Source organism: Cibotium barometz, chromosome 15 (assembly GCF_041138505.1).
Source record: "Cibotium barometz isolate CiBa-2024 chromosome 15, ASM4113850v1, whole genome shotgun sequence".
Taxonomy (NCBI): domain Eukaryota; kingdom Viridiplantae; phylum Streptophyta; class Polypodiopsida; order Cyatheales; family Cibotiaceae; genus Cibotium; species Cibotium barometz.
In genome coordinates this window covers 40551671-40569217 of record NC_141060.1, presented here as the reverse complement: position 1 = coordinate 40569217, position 17547 = coordinate 40551671, and the positions used below count along the sequence as shown (strand labels likewise).

The following is a 17547-nucleotide window of genomic DNA, read 5'->3' as shown; positions in this document are numbered from 1 at the left end:
TGAAGTTAAGGGGATGGAAAGAGCTCTCATCTATTCTACTTTGTGGATCAATGTAGGTACATTAGCTTTTCATAGGACTGCCATATTGTTGATTTGTCATATAGTTTGGGTCTTCGTTAGTCTTTTGAGGTAAGCTACCAAAACTTTGCTTTATTTTTGTTTTTCTTCTTAATTGTATGTTTATTTTTAGAATTTATGATTTTTAAATACGAATAGTTCGATATAGTTTGATAAGAGCATAAGGATTTTAATGCTCATGAGAAAAGATGAAACTTGGCAAAGATCAAATAAGTTTATGACATTTATTTACCTACATATAAGCACAATCTAGCTTGAGTCAAAGGGATGGATATATATATATATATATATATACATGTATATATATATATATGCATATATATATATATATATATATATATATATGTATATATATATATATTCATGTATATACATGTATATATTCATGTATATACATATATATATATACATGTATATACACATGAATATATAGATGTATATATATATATATATATATATATATATATATATATATATATATATATGTATATATATATGTGTGTGTGTGTATATATATATATATATATACATGTATATATATATATATATACATATATATATATATACATGTATATATATATATATGTATAGATATATATATACATATATATATATACATGTATATATATATGTATAGATATATATACATATATAGATATATAATATATATATATATATATATATATATATATATGATATATATATTGTGTGTGTGTATATATAAAAATAATATATATATATATATTCATGTATATACATGTATATACACATGTATATATAGATGTATATATATACATATATATACATCTATATATACATGTGTATATACATGTATATACATGAATATACATGAATATATATATATATATATATATATATATATATATATATATATATATATATACATATATATATGTATGGTGTGTGTGTGTGTGTATATATATATATACATATACATGTGTATATACCCACTTGAGACTAGACCGCTTAACGTCGACTTAGAGGGTTATTTCTACCCAATCGATGGGGAGACTTGAACCCAGGTGGGTAAATGTCATTCCAAGAGAGAGAGAGAGAGAGAGAGAGAGAGAGAGAGAGAGAGAGAGAGAGAGAGAGAGAGAGAGAGCTTTTTAATCTTTTAGTATGTATAGGAAGATTGGAGAAAATCTCATGAGGGATTGTATATTATGTGTATACACAAATATTATAGAAAAAATATTGTTATTTTTATTCAATGTTTACTATTTTATAATAAAGAAACTGACTTTACTATTTTATAATAAAGAAACTGACTTTACTATTTTATGATGGAATTAGGTTTATAGCAAGAATGGTAGAGACACGTAGTTTGAGGTGTCCTCTTCAGACCATTTCCTTGAATGCTCCAAGGAAAAGAAGAAGAAATGAAAAAATAAAATGTGCACAGGAGTCAAGGGATAGTGAACCTCATTGTTGTGATGCAAGGATGCATAATGTTACCTGTAATACCGGTGATGTATTGATGCAAGAGACTCATAGGATTCTTGCAGAAAACGATACCTTTTGTGCACAAAGACAAGTAGCAAAAGAAACTTTGATGTGTTTACCTCAATCCAGCAGTAAGAGGTCTCAAATTGCCCTGGGTGGAGATAGAAGGATATCTAACAAGAGTGCTAGAAGTGTTCGCCGTGAAATTGCTAGGAATAGGACTCTTTTGAAAGAAATAACAAGGGAAATGGCAAGTGGAGTTTATTCAGGGATATCACTGGTTCAAAGTTTGAGACTTACAAGAAGGTACCGTCGCTTTATCGCTAGAAATAGGACCTCTTATAATGCAGCTAGAAGAGTAAATGAGGGTAATGCATTACAATGTGTTCCTTTTTTGCCCATGAAGAGAGAGAAGTACCATTTGCTAATACAATAAGAAGGGAGAGTATCGAAGAAATTCCCTCTTATGTATTTGAAAAAAGAAAGGGAGGGATTTTGTCTATCCTCCATGAACTCCCGCCCATACAAGGTACACATGCAGCTACTTGGCCTTTGGTATATTCGTGCACTTTAAGTCACTCATTAGGAGGGATGACACATGAGTGTCGGTTTTGTGGAGCACAGTTATGGGCAAGTGAAAAGAAGATGAGTTGTGGACAGGTTCTTGGCAAATATTGTTGTAAACATGGGCGTGTGTCTGTTCCTTCACTTGCTGAACCACCTGAGCCATTAAGATCTCTTTTGATTGGTAGTGACACTACAAGTAAAAAATTTCGAGAAAACATCAGGGCTTATAATAGTGTGTTGGTTTTTTCATCATTGGGTGCACAAATAGATGACTCTCTCTTTCACAATAGTAGTGTCTATACTTTCAAGGTGCATGGGACTGTTTATCATCGGATTGGGTCCTTGGTCCCCAATAATATGTACAATCCTAAGCCACAGTTTGCACAGTTGTATGTGTTTGATACTGAGCACGAATTACAAAATCGACTAGGTGTCATGAATGGATTGGAATCCACAACCCTAGAAGCACTTCAATCGATGATGCACACTTCTAATCCATTTGCACAAGTATGTGGGAAGAATGTTGAGTGACAATCCAAGTTTGGATTTGAAAATGACTATATGTGAGACGAAATCCACATCTAGGCAGTACTCAATGCCAACAGCTTCCGAGATTGCTGGTATCATGATTGGTCAAGGTGATGATCATAATGTTGGTCGTCGTGATATTTTATTGCATACTCGAGAAGGCACATGCAAACACATCTCTAATTTGCATAGGTGCTATATGCCTCTTTTGTACGTCATGTTATTTCCAAGAGGGGAGGATGGATGGCACTTGAGAATCCCTTATGCTGATGCACAAGTGAGTGCATTGAGAAATGGTCATGTGTGACTCAACGACAATACTATGCTTATCGATTGCAAATTCGCCCAGATACAAATGCATGCTTGCTACGTGGTGGAAGGTTGTTGCAACAGTTTATGGTTGATGCCTATTTTGCAGTGTTGAAGAGTCACGATTATCTTGGCTACGCCATAATCAAAAAAGTTTGCGTTCAGAGGTTTATAGTGGTTTAGCAGACATGCTTCATGTGGAAGGAAGTGGAAGTGGTATTGCAGGAAGGACAGTGGGAAGTAGAATAGTGTTACCTTCCAGTTTTACTGGTGGGCCACGACAAATGTATCAACTTTATCAGGATGCCATGGCAATTGTTCGTTCAAAGGGCAAGCCCGATTTATTCATTACTTTCACCTGTAACCCAAAGTGGCCAGAGGTATTAGATGCTTTACTCCCAGGGCAAAGTGCATGTGACCGGCCTGATTTGACTACTAGAGTATTTCACCAAAAACATTCAGATATGATGAAAAATATCGTGAAGAAGGAGCTCTTTGGTAAGGTGATTGGATATGTGAGTGTCATTGAGTTCCAAAAAAGAGGATTGCCTCATTCACACACGTTATTGATCTTGGATAGTGCCCATAAACCTAAGACTCTCCAAGACTATGACAGATTAGTATGTGCCGAATTGCCTGACAAGCAAATGTTTCCTGCTCTGCATGATGTCGTGTTGCATTGCAATATCCATGGGCCCTGTGGGCCATTCAATCCAAGTGCAATTTGTATGGATAAAGGGAAATGCACAAGGAACTATCCACGAGCTTTTGCACAAGAGACTACTGTGGATGAGAGTGGTTACCCCGTGTATATGCGTCGAAATGATGGAAGAACTGTGGCATTGAAAAAGTGTAATGTTGATAATAGATGGGTTGTGCCATATAACCCTTATCTTTCAATCACATATAATGCTCATGTAAATGTGGAAATATGCTCAACAATAGCAGCAGTGAAATATCTTTACAAGTACATATACAAGGGGCATGACAGAGCAACAATAAGATTTAGCACTGTACAAGGTGGGGATGTTAATGCTGCTTGCGTAGTCGATGAGATTCAGAGCTATTTGGATGCACGTTACGTCTCTGCATCAGAGGCATGTTGGAGACTCTTTGAGTATGATTTACACAATGAGAAGCCTGATGTGCAACGGTTGCAGGTACACTTAGATGGGGGTCATAATGTTATCTTCAGAGATGATGATAATATTGCAGATGTTTTTCAGAGGGAAAATGTAGGCAAGACTACTATGACTGAATGGTTTACCTGTAATCAACAACATCCTGAAGCAAACAATACATTGTATAGTGATTTCCCTCAACAATGGGTTTGGAACTCTAGGTTGAAGAAATGGACCAAAAGAAAGATTGGAAACACTTTAGGGTGCATGTACTTTGTAGCTCCTTTGGCAGGTGAGGCATACTATGTTCGCCTACTTCTTACAATATGTAAAGGATCTAAGTCATTTGAAGATTTGCGTTCGCTCAATGGTCACATCTATCCTTCTTTCAAGGCAGCTTGCATTGCCAGAGGGATACTGGAAGATGATTCTGAATGGGTTGCATGTATGGAGGAAGCATCATCTATGCAAAATGCCTTGCAATTGAGATGTCTTTTTGGTACTATATTGCTATTTTGTGAGCCTTCTTGTCCAGGAATATTGTGGAAGAGATTTCGAGAAGAAATGATAGAAGATTTTCTATACCAGTTATCGAGAAGCAGGGGTCAGTTTATTGGTATTGAACAATTAGCTGAAACTCATGCACTACTACATTTGGAAGAAATTCTTCGTGCTCAGAGACGGACATTGGCAGATTTTGAAGGAATGCCTGAACTAAACAGAACTGATTTGGAAGTCTTGGGTGAAAATACATTGCTTTTGGAAGAGAGATCTTTTGATACTGTGGAACAATATAACCTGTCAAGTGCTATGGAGTCAACATTAACAGATAGCCAGCGTGTTGCTTTCGATGCTGTAATGCATGCAATTGCGACAAATGCAGGTGACATTTTTTCCCTGGATGGTCCAGGGGGATCGGGCAAGACCTATTTGTATAATTGCTTGCTTGCGCGAGTACGTGGACAAGGGTATGTTGCTTTGGCCACTGCATCGTCAGGTATTGCTTCTCTACTCTTGGCGAATGGACGTACTGCACATTCTAGATTCAAGATACCTCTGGAGCTAAACAATTCTTCAACTTGCAAAATCCCTGTACATGGACAACTTGCTGAGGTTTTGAGAGTTTGTAAGCTCATTATTTGGGATGAGGCTCCAATGATTCATCGTTATGCTTTTGAAGCATTGGATAGGAGCTTACAAGATGTATTATTCTCAGATAAGCCATTTGGTGGAAAGGTTGTATTAATGGGAGGAGATTTTAGACAAATCTTGCCTGTTATTATGAAGGAAAGACGTGAGGATATTGTTAATGCAGCATTGTGTCGTTCCTTTCTATGGAACTCTATCAAAGTTCTAAAGTTAGCTGGAAATATGCGTATTCAATCAAGCAATACTAATGGATGCAATGAGTTTAAACAGTGGGTCATGAATATTGGGAATGGAGTGGATTGTAGCAATGATAATACGATGGTGACACTACCAAGTAATATGGTCTTGCAAAGATCGAGTCTTAAAGACTTGGTACATTGGGTATACTCTGAATTGGCTGTCACTACGACATATGCTTCATACTTTAGTGAGCGTGCTATTCTTGCTCCGATAAACAGTCAAGTGGATATTGTGAATAAGACAGCTTTGGATGCAATGCCTAGTGAGCCTAAGCAATATTTCAGTGCAGATTCAATTCTTGAAAATGATGAAAATTCATTCCTATATTCTACAGAATTTTTGAACACAATCGACCTTCGGGGCGGATATCCACCTCACTGCTTGGTTTTAAAGTTAGAAGCTCCTGTTATTTTGCTTCGTAACTTGGATCCAAGACGTGGACTCTGTAATGGTACGCGGATGATATGTAAGGCCTTTCACTCTAAAGTCTTGGAGACTGAAATCATCACTGGTACTAAAGTTGGTGAAAGAGTATTTCTTCCACGGATTACCTTTATATGCAGCGAGGCCCAACTACCATTCACCATGAGGAGGAGACAGTTTCCCGTGCGGCTGGCATTTGGCATGTCAATAAACAAATCACAAGGCCAAACCCTAAATGTCTTGGGGTTGTATTTGGTGACTCCAGTGTTTACTCATGGACAACTGTATGTCGCGTTGTCACGAGCACAGTCTCCTCATGCTGTGAAGGTGTTACTTGAGGATAACGCTAATGTGGAGTGTTCATTTTATTATCTTCAAAGTTATACACCTACAACAAACAATATTGTTTATAAGGAGATCTTGATGACTTCAGAGTGACAAGTCAGGCTTCTTATTTAAGTTCTGCAATTTGATTAATTTTGTTATGATTTCTTTTTTTATACATATTTGTCCATGGTAAAAGTACCTATTTTTGTTGTTTATGTTTTGACAGACATGTCTAAGATTACCTTTACATTGGACATGCCTTTGTCGAGGATAGTACGTGAGTTTTTCTCTATATTTGCTTAACTTTTCTTGATTACAAAGTATGGAACATGACATTCTATACTAATGTCTATCTGTATACAGAGCCACCGCTATGGTCAGCTCCTATTACTGCAGGTCACGTAGCAGGGATTATGATTGATGCTTATAGGGATGGGTAAGTATAAGTGTAATTGTTAGGCATTGTATGAATATTTTTTGAACCTATATATAAATAATTGTATAACCTATTTGTTATGCTTTGATTTTAGGATATTACATGACATTGATACGTTTATGGTAAGAGTTGTCGACGAAGGCATCGAGATGTACGGGATTGGTGTTCCTGATGAGGAGTGGGGTGTCTATTTGTTTTGGAGAGAGATGGACAGATGCTTTGCATCATTTTCAGTACCCGATGAGTGGTTGTTTCTTACATCCATCATGACCATTGGTATTCGTTATGCGTTTTATACTAGAGCTCCTCATGTACCATCCACTCGATGTTCTATTGTACGAGGTAATTTTGATTATGTTTTTCTATTATAAGATTTTTTGAGATTTTATTTATCGATGTGTCGTTATGTGCAGATTTGATTTATCATTGTTTCGTTTGTGCAGGTCCTTTGCATTCATCGATAGTAGAGCATGTGCGGGATGGATCACCGCTTTACAATAGAGAGCGTATTGTGATGAGGAGACAATTGAATGATCCTTCTCACAAGAGAAGAATTCAATTTGTTGATTCTGACATTACTGACTGAGAATACGTATTTTGTGGTGCATTTTGAGAATATGTAATATTGGTCCTTTTTTGCATCTTCGTATGCTACATTACTATGATATTTTTGTTTTCGCCATAAATCTACGAGACATGGATGTTATTTTGAGATATGTATATATAAAGTCACTTGAAATAATGTATTGTGTTTACTTAAAACATGACCTAAATTGGAGAAACTGAGTTTATTTTTTCTAGAACTCTACTTGTCGGCCGCAGCAACGCGCGGGTCCAATACTAGTATATATATATATATACATAGATGGTCTGCGTTCGTGAATGGAACATACAGTTTGTGGTTGTGGTTTCGCTTACTGGATTTTTATATATAGTGAGCGAATGGTAATATTTCAGTTTCTATTATTTTAAGTCACATTTAAACGGCTGAATGTGTGAATTAGTGAGCAGAGAAATAAAAAATTGTCTGAATGGATAAGAGGAGCGAATCTTGGCCGCCCATTGGGGAACAAAATGGTCTTGGCCATGATTTGGCCGCCCATAAGGGATGGTGAGGCGATCGTGCGTTCCCATGGGGCCATTTGATCTAAATATATATTGAGGTTTTTAAGTGTTTTCGTATGCATTGACTTGTAGGGTGCAATGGCGACTCGAGCTTCGTCTGTGTGCGTTCTTCTGATGATGCTGCTGTGTCTGCGTCCCGCCATAGCTATTCGCTTCCTGCTCAAAAAGGAGGAGTGCTTCACACACTCTGTGGAGTTTGAGGGGGACCTCGTGCAGGTCTCCTTCGTGGTCATCAAAGCCGATCGCGCCTGGGACTACGAGGCCCCCGGCATCGACCTCTCGGTATTTATCTCTTTCTTCTCTCTTTTTTTCTTGTGGGGGGGGAATTAAATCCTCAGATCAAACCTTCTCTCTTACAAGAACTCTTCATTTTTCTTCGCATTACAAATAAAGAAGCTGAATTTCTTCATTTTTGTGCAACACCCCACACACACACACACACGCTCACAAAACTCCTTACCAAAGATTTCACCATTTAATTTGTGCTGTTATTTTGACACGTGCTGGTAGATATTTATGTTTTCCAGGCCAAAACACACACGCACACGCACACGCACACAAACACAATTCCTTGCCAAAACAAAAAGGATTTTCACAATTCGATACGCTATAGTTAAATTCCACCTATTGATGTGCTGTTATTTTGAGACATGCTGGTAGTTTTTTTTGGGCCAAAACCCTAGATTTTTTAAGGGTGATTTTGCAGCAGTTTAAGGAAAAGGAAAGCTAGGTTTTCAGCCAAGGGTCTTGTTGACCTGGATTTTGGATCAACAATTTGGGCTCGTGATTTAGAGTTTATGACCTTTTCTATAAAGAGGTCATGGGACTATGTAAGCCCAACGGAGCGTGCAGTAACAGATGCAACCACGTGTATGAGAGATAAAGATAGAGAGAGAGAAGGGGGAGAGAAAGATGGGAATAGGGAATTCACACAGTACACCACGCCGAGTGGGGAACAGGCCTCGCCCCCTCAAGAATTTATTTCAGGAACAATCCATGGGCTTTTCCAAGCCAGGACCAATACAACAAATGAATACAATATCAAACAAAGGTGTCGATGAACGAGATCGGACCGATGTTGATGTCGAGGCACAAGATAACTGATGTTGAGCTCACCTCGAGGATGACCCACAAGAAACTTACACCAGGCTAGTACCAAAATCCAAAGAATCCAACTAATGTTCTCAAGTATCCACAAACAGCTCTTTCTTCCCAATCCAATCTTTTCACTAATAAAGGAGGAGGTGGCGGTTCTTCAAACGGAAGCAACCCCCCTCCCAAAGAAGGCGGCTGAAAGGAGGTGCTGATGGAAGAGTTCAGACAACAGCCAAGAGTTGGTGGTGGAGGAGTAAATGGGCAACCAACAGGTGACAGAAAATCCAGCAAACAGGAGGTAAAAACCCTGACTCTGGAGCGGCGAAGAAGCCGGCTGCAGGTGGCGAAAAATTGGCTCTTGAGCGCCGCCGGCGGAGGTGGCTTTGGGCAGCGACAACGACGCCGACAGCAGGCTGCGGTGGCGATGCCGGCGGTAGGCGGCGGCTCTGGGCAGTGGCGATGCCGTGCAGCTCTAGGTGGCGGCGCTTCTTCACAGGGGGTGGAGCAGCGGTGGTTGGTGTTGCAAAGGGGGCTACTGGTAGAGGGGATGTAGAAAGATGATGTAGAAGATAAAACTCTTACTTTTCCCAAGGGAGTTCTTCCACCTCCTTCTTCTAAGAGCCTCCAAGAGTTTTTTTCTTTAAATACTTGAGGGGATGCCTGCTTTTGTTTTTATCACTTGGCTTTTGCTTTTGTTTTAATTAATAATTAAAGTTCTTGATTTTAACTTCAGGGCCTTGCTTTCTGGCCTTGGAGTTGCTTTTTGAAAAAGTGGCTTATAGCTTTTTGACTCAGTTCGACGAGCTCTTTCCAACGATGCCCTCAGCTTTTTGGTCAACAAAGTTTGACTTTTGCTTTTTCTTGCTTTTTGACCCAGACAAGTGCTTTTTTCCAATTCCAACTTTAGGAACCCTGTTTCCATGTGTTCGTCATCCCGTCCATGTGTCCGGGCATGAGTTTTATTATGAGAAAAGAGCATGGAGGACCAAATAGTTACATTCTCTCCCTCTTATATCATGGTTGCTCTCAACTGTGGCAAAGATATGGTACTAGCCCCATCTGGTGCTCTTGTGCATCTGGTCTTCCCTGATATATGTGGTGCCTTTTGCTCCTCTGGCAACATCTTTGTGCCTTTCTTTGACCGATGTCCTTGTTCTTGATGGTACCTGTAACTTGGTTGAACACAATGCTAATCCATACTCTTAAATACACTAAGATTTGATGGACACTTGCTCAAATACAAGAAGTAAATTGCTGAATTGACAAGAGACACGCAATGAGCCGGAACGGCCGACCCCTCCTTCAAATAAAGTATATTGATATTTGGAGAATCAAGTACATAGTGTCATGGGCATTTCTGACTAGATTTCCATACCAATGCATATGAATACAGCATTGCAAACAAGTGGTTGTCGATGTAGACTTGCAATCCACACTACCCTCTCAAGTGCCCATGTTCCCTACCATCTGCTCTCTATTGTTCCAGCAACACATGGTAGCAACAATCTGCAAGAGAGCACGTAGGACAAGAGAACACTACACAGGGTATGTGATCTTGTAATCCGGTTCCTCCCTCCTGCTACTTGCTCCCATATTTAAGCATAAAAGCTTACCAATAGCAAGTAGAGTCGATGACAGCGGAAGTCTTCGCGATGGAAGTCCTTGGAGTGTTGAGATCTTCGATTTGTCGCATTTCTTCACGACAAAGGTCTTCAAGAGGATGAAGGGAACCTTGGGAAAGCTTCCCCTATGGTTCAACTTGAGAAAGGAGGGCTGAAATTAGGGTTTTCAGCAAAAAGACTAGAAATTACAGCAATAAAGAGAGCTGTTTTGCTGAATTTCAGTCATTGGGAGTGTGTAGGAGAGTGATTAGCATCCGAAAACACTCTTGGAAGCTTGAGAAACACCTTAGCAAGCTTGGAAATGGAGTTGGGAAGGAGAAAGTGCAAAAAATGCAGCCCAACAGCCCTCATGAAGGAGGCGCCAATCTCTAGAGAGAGGAGGAGAAGAGAGGTGGTGAGTTGTTGAGTGTAGGTTGTCTGAATACGCAACGGAGATGATGACCAGATTTGGGAACACAAGCAAAACGCAATGCAGAAAAATAATAGCACAAGAGAGAGAATGGTAGAGGCGTGTAACTCTGCTCTATATACACAAGAAGATCCCGAGAATGATACAAAACTGGCAAGGGGTGTGGGGCCATTTTATATGGCCCCCACAGTGTAGTCGGCTTGCTGTAGGGCAGCCGACAGGCCCTGATCCTCCACGACCAGCCAACAAAGCCAGTCGGCCAGCACAGATGTGGAGTCGTGGATCAGTACCATCAGTCGGCCAGCTCATGGGCCCTCCTGCCAACCCTGGGCATCCACCCAAGCCAAAGATAAATGGGAAAAATTGGGGAAAAATATGGAGAGAGGGGAAAAATGAGGAAACACCTAATAAGGGCGGGCACACCCACAACAAAGGCCCTAGTGTATATGTATAGCCAGGAGATGACTTCTAACACCCCCTCTCAGCTCCTGGCTGTGAAACCAACCATAGGGAGCTGGGGTGCCGCCTGAGCAAATCCTGAGAAAGCGACTTCGTGAAGAGGTCCACTGTACTGTCCTCCGTCGAAGAGAACTCTAGCAAGATGTCATCAGCAAATCTGAGTCCATCATCTCTAAGTGCACAAATGTTGGAGTCTTTGCAGTTGAGGCTGAAGAATCAGCACTCTTCCTAGTCCGCTTAGGACACTTGCTCCAATAATGGCCTTTCTCGCCACAATCATTGCAAGACCTCTCGGCCTTCAGTTTCTCTCGGTCTGCATCAGGCTTCTTCTCAGAAGACTTCTCTAATGAAGCCTTTCCTTTGTCCTTCTTGTTATTCCGGCCTTTCAACCGTTGGCCAGTTAAGGCCTCTGAACCACCGCCCTGTGGAGGGTTCGTGAATCTTTCCTCCTGGTCCAAGACCATGGGCACAAGCTCCTCCCACGTGATGGTGCTGAGCTTGCCACTGGTAATCAAAGACGAGTACAATGCTGAGTACTGAGAGGGCAAATGCGACAGCAACGTGATGGCTATATCCTCGGATGATATCTCCTTCCCAGCCTGAAGAACTTCCTGCTGAAGAGCCTGCAGCTTGTTAATGTGCTCTCGCATCGTCGATGATTTTGTAGGGTTCATAACCCGCATCTGTACTTGCAAGGAAATCCTCTTCATGGGTGATACCTTGTTATAAAGAGAAGCCAAATGCTGCCATATACCCTTGGCCAGCGTCATATGCTTGATATGATTGATTACCTGCGGTGTGCAGTTGAGGAAGATGAATGAATGGACCCTGGCATTGACACGATCCCATAACTGTGCCTGTGCGTGTGCCTGTGCCTTGCGGTCATTTCGAATCGACGGTAACTCCCCTTCCTCTACCTTCGGCCGTGGAACCCCAACAACGATGAAATTAGCAAGGTCGTATGACTCCAGAACAGATTCCATCATAACCTTCCATATGCCGTAATTGGTCTTGTCCAACTGACGGTCTACTGGGAACGTGGGGAGTGTAGGGATCTTCACATGCTTCTTAGCCATCTCAAGTAAATATGCCATTGCGGGGATGTAACTGAAAAGGGTGGGTGGGTGGGAAAAAAAGCTTACACCTGCAAGTGGCTGTCCAGCAAATCAGCCCGCCTTCCTCTTACTTCTCCTCTTCCCGAACAATCCAGAACAGTCCACCAATAAGCAACACAACAGTCCCCCTCTTGCTGAAACCGGCCTTCAGAAGTTTGACGGGGGGTGGAACAAACACTCGCACTCAAAACACTTCATCACCCATGGGGATCTGAAAAAGGAAACAAACAGGGGGAGCTAGAGTGCTCTTGCAAATAGTACAAGGACACCGATTGGTGGCGTCCCTTGCAGTATTTCTTTACTTTATCAAAAAAATTTGAGTACAAAGTACAACTTGTCGAATCCTCTACCAATTGGATCCCTATAGCTTTCACCCAGGACTTTCAAATAAGAACTCTTGATATTACAGCAAAGCATTCCATAGAGAAGGCACACCTGTACGACATCTCCTTGCTTGAAAAGGTCTTCTCCATCTCTACCATGGATCCCACAAACCCTTTCCCAAATAGCAGTAGGGCTGTACCAAAACACATGTCCTTCCTGTAGTCATAGCTTGCATGTAACCTCGAGAAAACTAGAACCTGTCCTACCTACTCCAAAATAATAGTCTTAGGGTTGCTCGCAAGCCTTACACCCATGAATATCCACGACTGAAGGTACAACATGAGCATACGAAAGCACTCGATGCATCTAAACTATACATCCACTAAGTACTTTCCACATATGTCCCTCTTGATGCTTTACCCACTCTGCTCATGGCCATCCCGCAGGAGCCACACTCAGTGATGCATCCATGAACATAATAAAGTACTTGATGTATCATACCAATATACATGCATCTCATCCTTACACATCCAAAGTATTATCCAATGTATTCCCAAGGGTACCAGGATCCAATGGCACCAGAATACAATAATACCTCAGAAAGTGTATAAATACATGCACAAATAGAGTTCAATCCATATATGAACCAAACCAATTCTAGGACTGCTCACAAGACTTATGCCCTCCATAGAGTCTCGGAATGTTAGCTCAAGTTGCTGCAGACTTTAACTAAACCAAACCATGCCATTCCAAAGGAGACCAACTCCAGAAATAACATCATCTCATGTGACTAGTACACAATATCATAGAAGTCCCATAAGTAGATGTAGTGTTAGCCTCAGTACCTTCGGGTGAATACAAAGATGTCACCAAGCGACTCCTAGATGCAAAACTGAGCCTGTCTGTAGCAAGGGAGCGGAGGTGCTACCCCCCTCAAGCAATGCCCCAGACTCATGCTCTGCTGAACCTGAATGAGCCGTCGCAAGAGTCGGCTCCAACACAAAGACATCAAGATAAAGCTGCAATACCTAAGGTGAATCTGCTAAGTCACCCTCCTCCATCCACTTCGCATCCATCGGTGAATAGTTCTTTAAACTTCACAAGATAGCGACAAGAAACTTTACCTTGTACCTTTCTTTCCTTATGTGCCAGTATCTGCTCGGGAATAAGAACCTCATCAAGTTCCTCAACTTCCATCTGAGCCTCATTTGATACATCCACAGGCACCTAAAACCTACTTGCACTCCACCCAAGTGGTAAGCACAAGTCCCAATGAAGCATAGTAGATCACCACTGCTAAACATAGAAAGAAGCTGCCTTCCGAACCCCATGAAGCCTCAGTGAAGATACCACTGGTGATAAACTTTCGAAAGCCATAACCTTCAACCCATCTTTTGCACCATAACACTTCAATTGCCTTTTTTTCCTGGCCACTATTTCCTGTCCTTGGTGTCTTTTCTCCTGAGCTTCATCTTTAGCTTTTGCTCCTCACCTCATACAAGCAAAGACACAATCCTGCACTTCCTTTCCAGCTTCCACATGTCGAAGCTTTTGATGTGACAACCATAGGCTCGCCTCTTTGAGAAAGTAGACAATATCCCGGCGATGGAACCATGAAACCGGCCTTCAAAAAGGAAACAAACAGGGGGAGCTACAGTGCTCCTGCAAATAGTACAAGGACACCGAATTGGCCCCAAAATGCAGTGGCGCCCCTTGCGGTATTTCTTTACTTGATCAAAAAAATTTGAGTACAAAGTACAACTTGTCGAATCCTCTACCAATAGGATCCCTTATAGCTTTCACCTAGGACTTTCAAATAAGAACTCTTGTTATCACAGTAAAGCATTCCATAGAGGAGGCACACGTGTACAACATCTCCCTGCTTGAAAAGGTCTTCTCCATCTCTACCATGGATCCCACAAAGCCTTTCCCAAACAGCAGTAGGGCTGTACCAAACCACATGTCCTTCCTATAGTCACTTGCATGTAACCTCGAGAAAACTAGAACCTGTCCACATGAATCCAAAGACATGCTTTCCACATGAAACCAAAGACCTGTATCTGATAAACCATAGGCCTGTTTCCTCGATACCAAAGTCCTGTTTCTTCTTCAAAAACCAATGTCCTGTTCCCATGAGAAAAATCCACATGACAAGTGCTTTTTTCAAATTCCAACTTTAGGAACCCTGTTTCCATGTGTCCATCCTGTCCATGTGTCTAGGCATGAGTTTTATTATGAGAAAAGAGTATGGAGGACCAAATAGTTACAGACTATCAATCACTTGATCCTTCTTGGTGCCGTTGTTGGATAACATTTCATTGGCTCCGTCCTCGATGCCTTGTGTCCCCAGTGTAGTCTTTACATCCATTCAGGAAAAGAGGTACACAGTCGAGAAGATTTATTTTGTCCAAAAAGAGACCTCCATTGGACCAAAAGAAGTCCTTCGTCGCCAATGAGGTGATAGCTCAAGTCATAAAGGTGCTTGACTAGGAATGGGATGTCTTGGGTTCAAAACCCCACAAGGTGCTTGCTCGGCGGCATCGCCTACAGGCGGTTAAAAAAGCTCCTACAGATGGTGAAAAATGATAACTATGGGAGGATCTTGGGCCTAAGGCCAGTTTGGAAAGAAAAAAAAGGTCCTTCATCCTGCTGTCTTGAGCATCACAGGCCCACCAAATCTGCCAAGTCTCGAAAAGTCCTCTGGTATGGACTTCAGGCACACCATGCAAAAAGGGCCTCAGACGATTTAGATCTTGATCCTCAGACTATTTAATAGAACACCATAATCGCATAATATACAAGCCATTTGGGATTTCGCTTTATTGTTTGTCCATTCAGCCTATATTAAAAGGTATCAGACATCTTAAATGGGGCGGCAAGCCACGGACATCCCCGGTTTTTTGTGTGTGTGTGTCACCTGACTCTTGTGAAGGGGCCTTAAGACTTCATTGGCTTTGTCCACCTCTTTATCGCTCATGTGGTAATGGGATGGCATTTCAATTTTGGGCTTCATTGGCTATATTCCCCCTCAATTTGTGCTGCATCAACGTAGAGGAGTGCCCCATTGACTTCACCTTTGCCTAGGATAGCCAGAAATGGAGGTGTTTTCTCTTATCTAACTGTTTGAAGAATATATGGCAAATTCAACCCTCACGATAGGATTCTGGAGATAAGATGAGATCTGACAGATTCTTCTTCAAGCATCAGTTTGCAGTTGCAATTGAAAATGAAGCCCAGCATTTTGATGCTCTATAAGCAAAAAGCCGAACCTGACTTTTGATGCTCTATCAGTGAAAAGCCAAACCTTACTCCATGTTAGGAACTATGTGATGCATCTCACGTTGTAAAAGTTTTGTTGTCTCTGCACAGATAGAAGGTCCTGGTCACTTCCGCAGAGATGTGCAAAACCAACCAGCAGAGAAGCTGGAGTTTACAGCACACAAAAGTGGCCCCTACAGATTCTGTCTGAAGAACAATTCGCCATACAGTGAAACTGTGGATATTGATGTACATGTCGGCCATGTCCCTTATTATGACCAAAAAGCAAAAGATGGTGAGAAGCTGTATTTTGATGGTGTAAAATCAATTGTCGTTCAAATTGCACAATATTAGAGATGAAAATGTCTTCGATATAGCAAATTATGTAAGCTCTAGATTTGTGTTCTCCTATGAAGGGAGCTTGGATGGCTGATCTAGAACTACCGAGACCAAGGCTGTATGCTAGAAAGAAGCTAGGGTGCTATAAAGTTTTGAACACAATGCTCAAAAGTTGTATTCTTGTGTAGATCATATTGATCCTCTGATGAACCAGATTGCTAGGCTTGAAGAGGCAATTTACTCAGTGCAGTTTGAGCAGCACTGGCTTTACGCCCAGACTGAACGCCAGTCTATATGTGAGTTTATGGAGCTTATGCCCTTGAGGGTTTGAGAACATGTTGCCTTGTTCTTGCAAATTTTGATTAATTCTTTTGGTGTTCTGGGCAGTGAATGAGAAACTCAGTAAAAGGCTGATATACAAGGCATTATGGGAAGCTCTTGCGCTTGTTGCGGCAAGCGTATTACAAGTTTTGCTTCTTCGTCGGCTTTTTGACAAGAAGCTGAATAACACCAGAGTCTAATTTTCTATTAAGCATATGAAGCATTGTCAAGTTTTCCTAATAGATCAAAGTGGGTGGGGTTGTATGGCCCTTTAAATGTATCACATGAGCTGGGCAAAGAGTGGTTATTGACAACAAGGCAGTGCCATGGTGAGTCATGTTGCGGTTGATATGTCAAACAAAGCTTGTTGGATCAGCCAAAACCTTATAATTAACATTGTGGTTATGGGAAGAGCAGATGACAAATTCTATATTTCAGATGCATTAGGCCAAGCAGTTGGTATGGAGAGAGAGAGAGAGAGAGAGAGAGAGAGAGAGTTTGGACGTCCTAATGGCAAGCTTGTCGTCATTGCTTTCTGTGTTATTGCCAAAGGCTATTTTAGATCTCAATTGCTTGATCAAATCCCTACAAATGCTGAGTCAAAGTTTCATCATGTATGAAGAGGTTAAGGCATCTAACTGTGTGAACAAGCTTGAATTACCTAAAAATTTGGGGGTGTGGCTTTGGGCAAAGGTGAAAGTCAGCTGGAAGATTTGGTGCCTTACATTAGTTGATGAGTGCATTGAATGTCATGCCAAGTGTGTTTGGGTATGTGGTTTTGCCTCTTACAAATAGCTAAAGGTTGAACTTCACACTATTGACAAATGACAACTCA

The 17547-nt window shown here is 41.1% G+C and overlaps 2 protein-coding genes across 2 annotated transcripts; both read left to right on the top strand.

The window, feature by feature from the left end:
* Positions 1 to 6458: 6458 nt before the first annotated feature.
* On the top strand, positions 6459 to 7381 carry LOC147631301 (uncharacterized). Its single transcript, XM_086809072.1, has 3 exons — positions 6459 to 6645; positions 6740 to 6987; positions 7089 to 7381. Exons 1-3 carry the CDS (start codon positions 6539 to 6541, stop codon positions 7229 to 7231), a joined length of 498 nt encoding a protein of 165 aa, XP_086665198.1. The 5' UTR covers positions 6459 to 6538; the 3' UTR covers positions 7232 to 7381.
* Positions 7382 to 7816: 435 nt separating this feature from the next.
* On the top strand, positions 7817 to 17275 carry LOC147631300 (transmembrane emp24 domain-containing protein p24beta2-like). The gene is made up of 4 exons (XM_086809681.1): positions 7817 to 8052; positions 16164 to 16347; positions 16580 to 16687; positions 16779 to 17275. Exons 1-4 carry the CDS (start codon positions 7849 to 7851, stop codon positions 16910 to 16912), a joined length of 630 nt encoding a protein of 209 aa, XP_086665807.1. The 5' UTR covers positions 7817 to 7848; the 3' UTR covers positions 16913 to 17275.
* Positions 17276 to 17547: the final 272 nt, after the last annotated feature.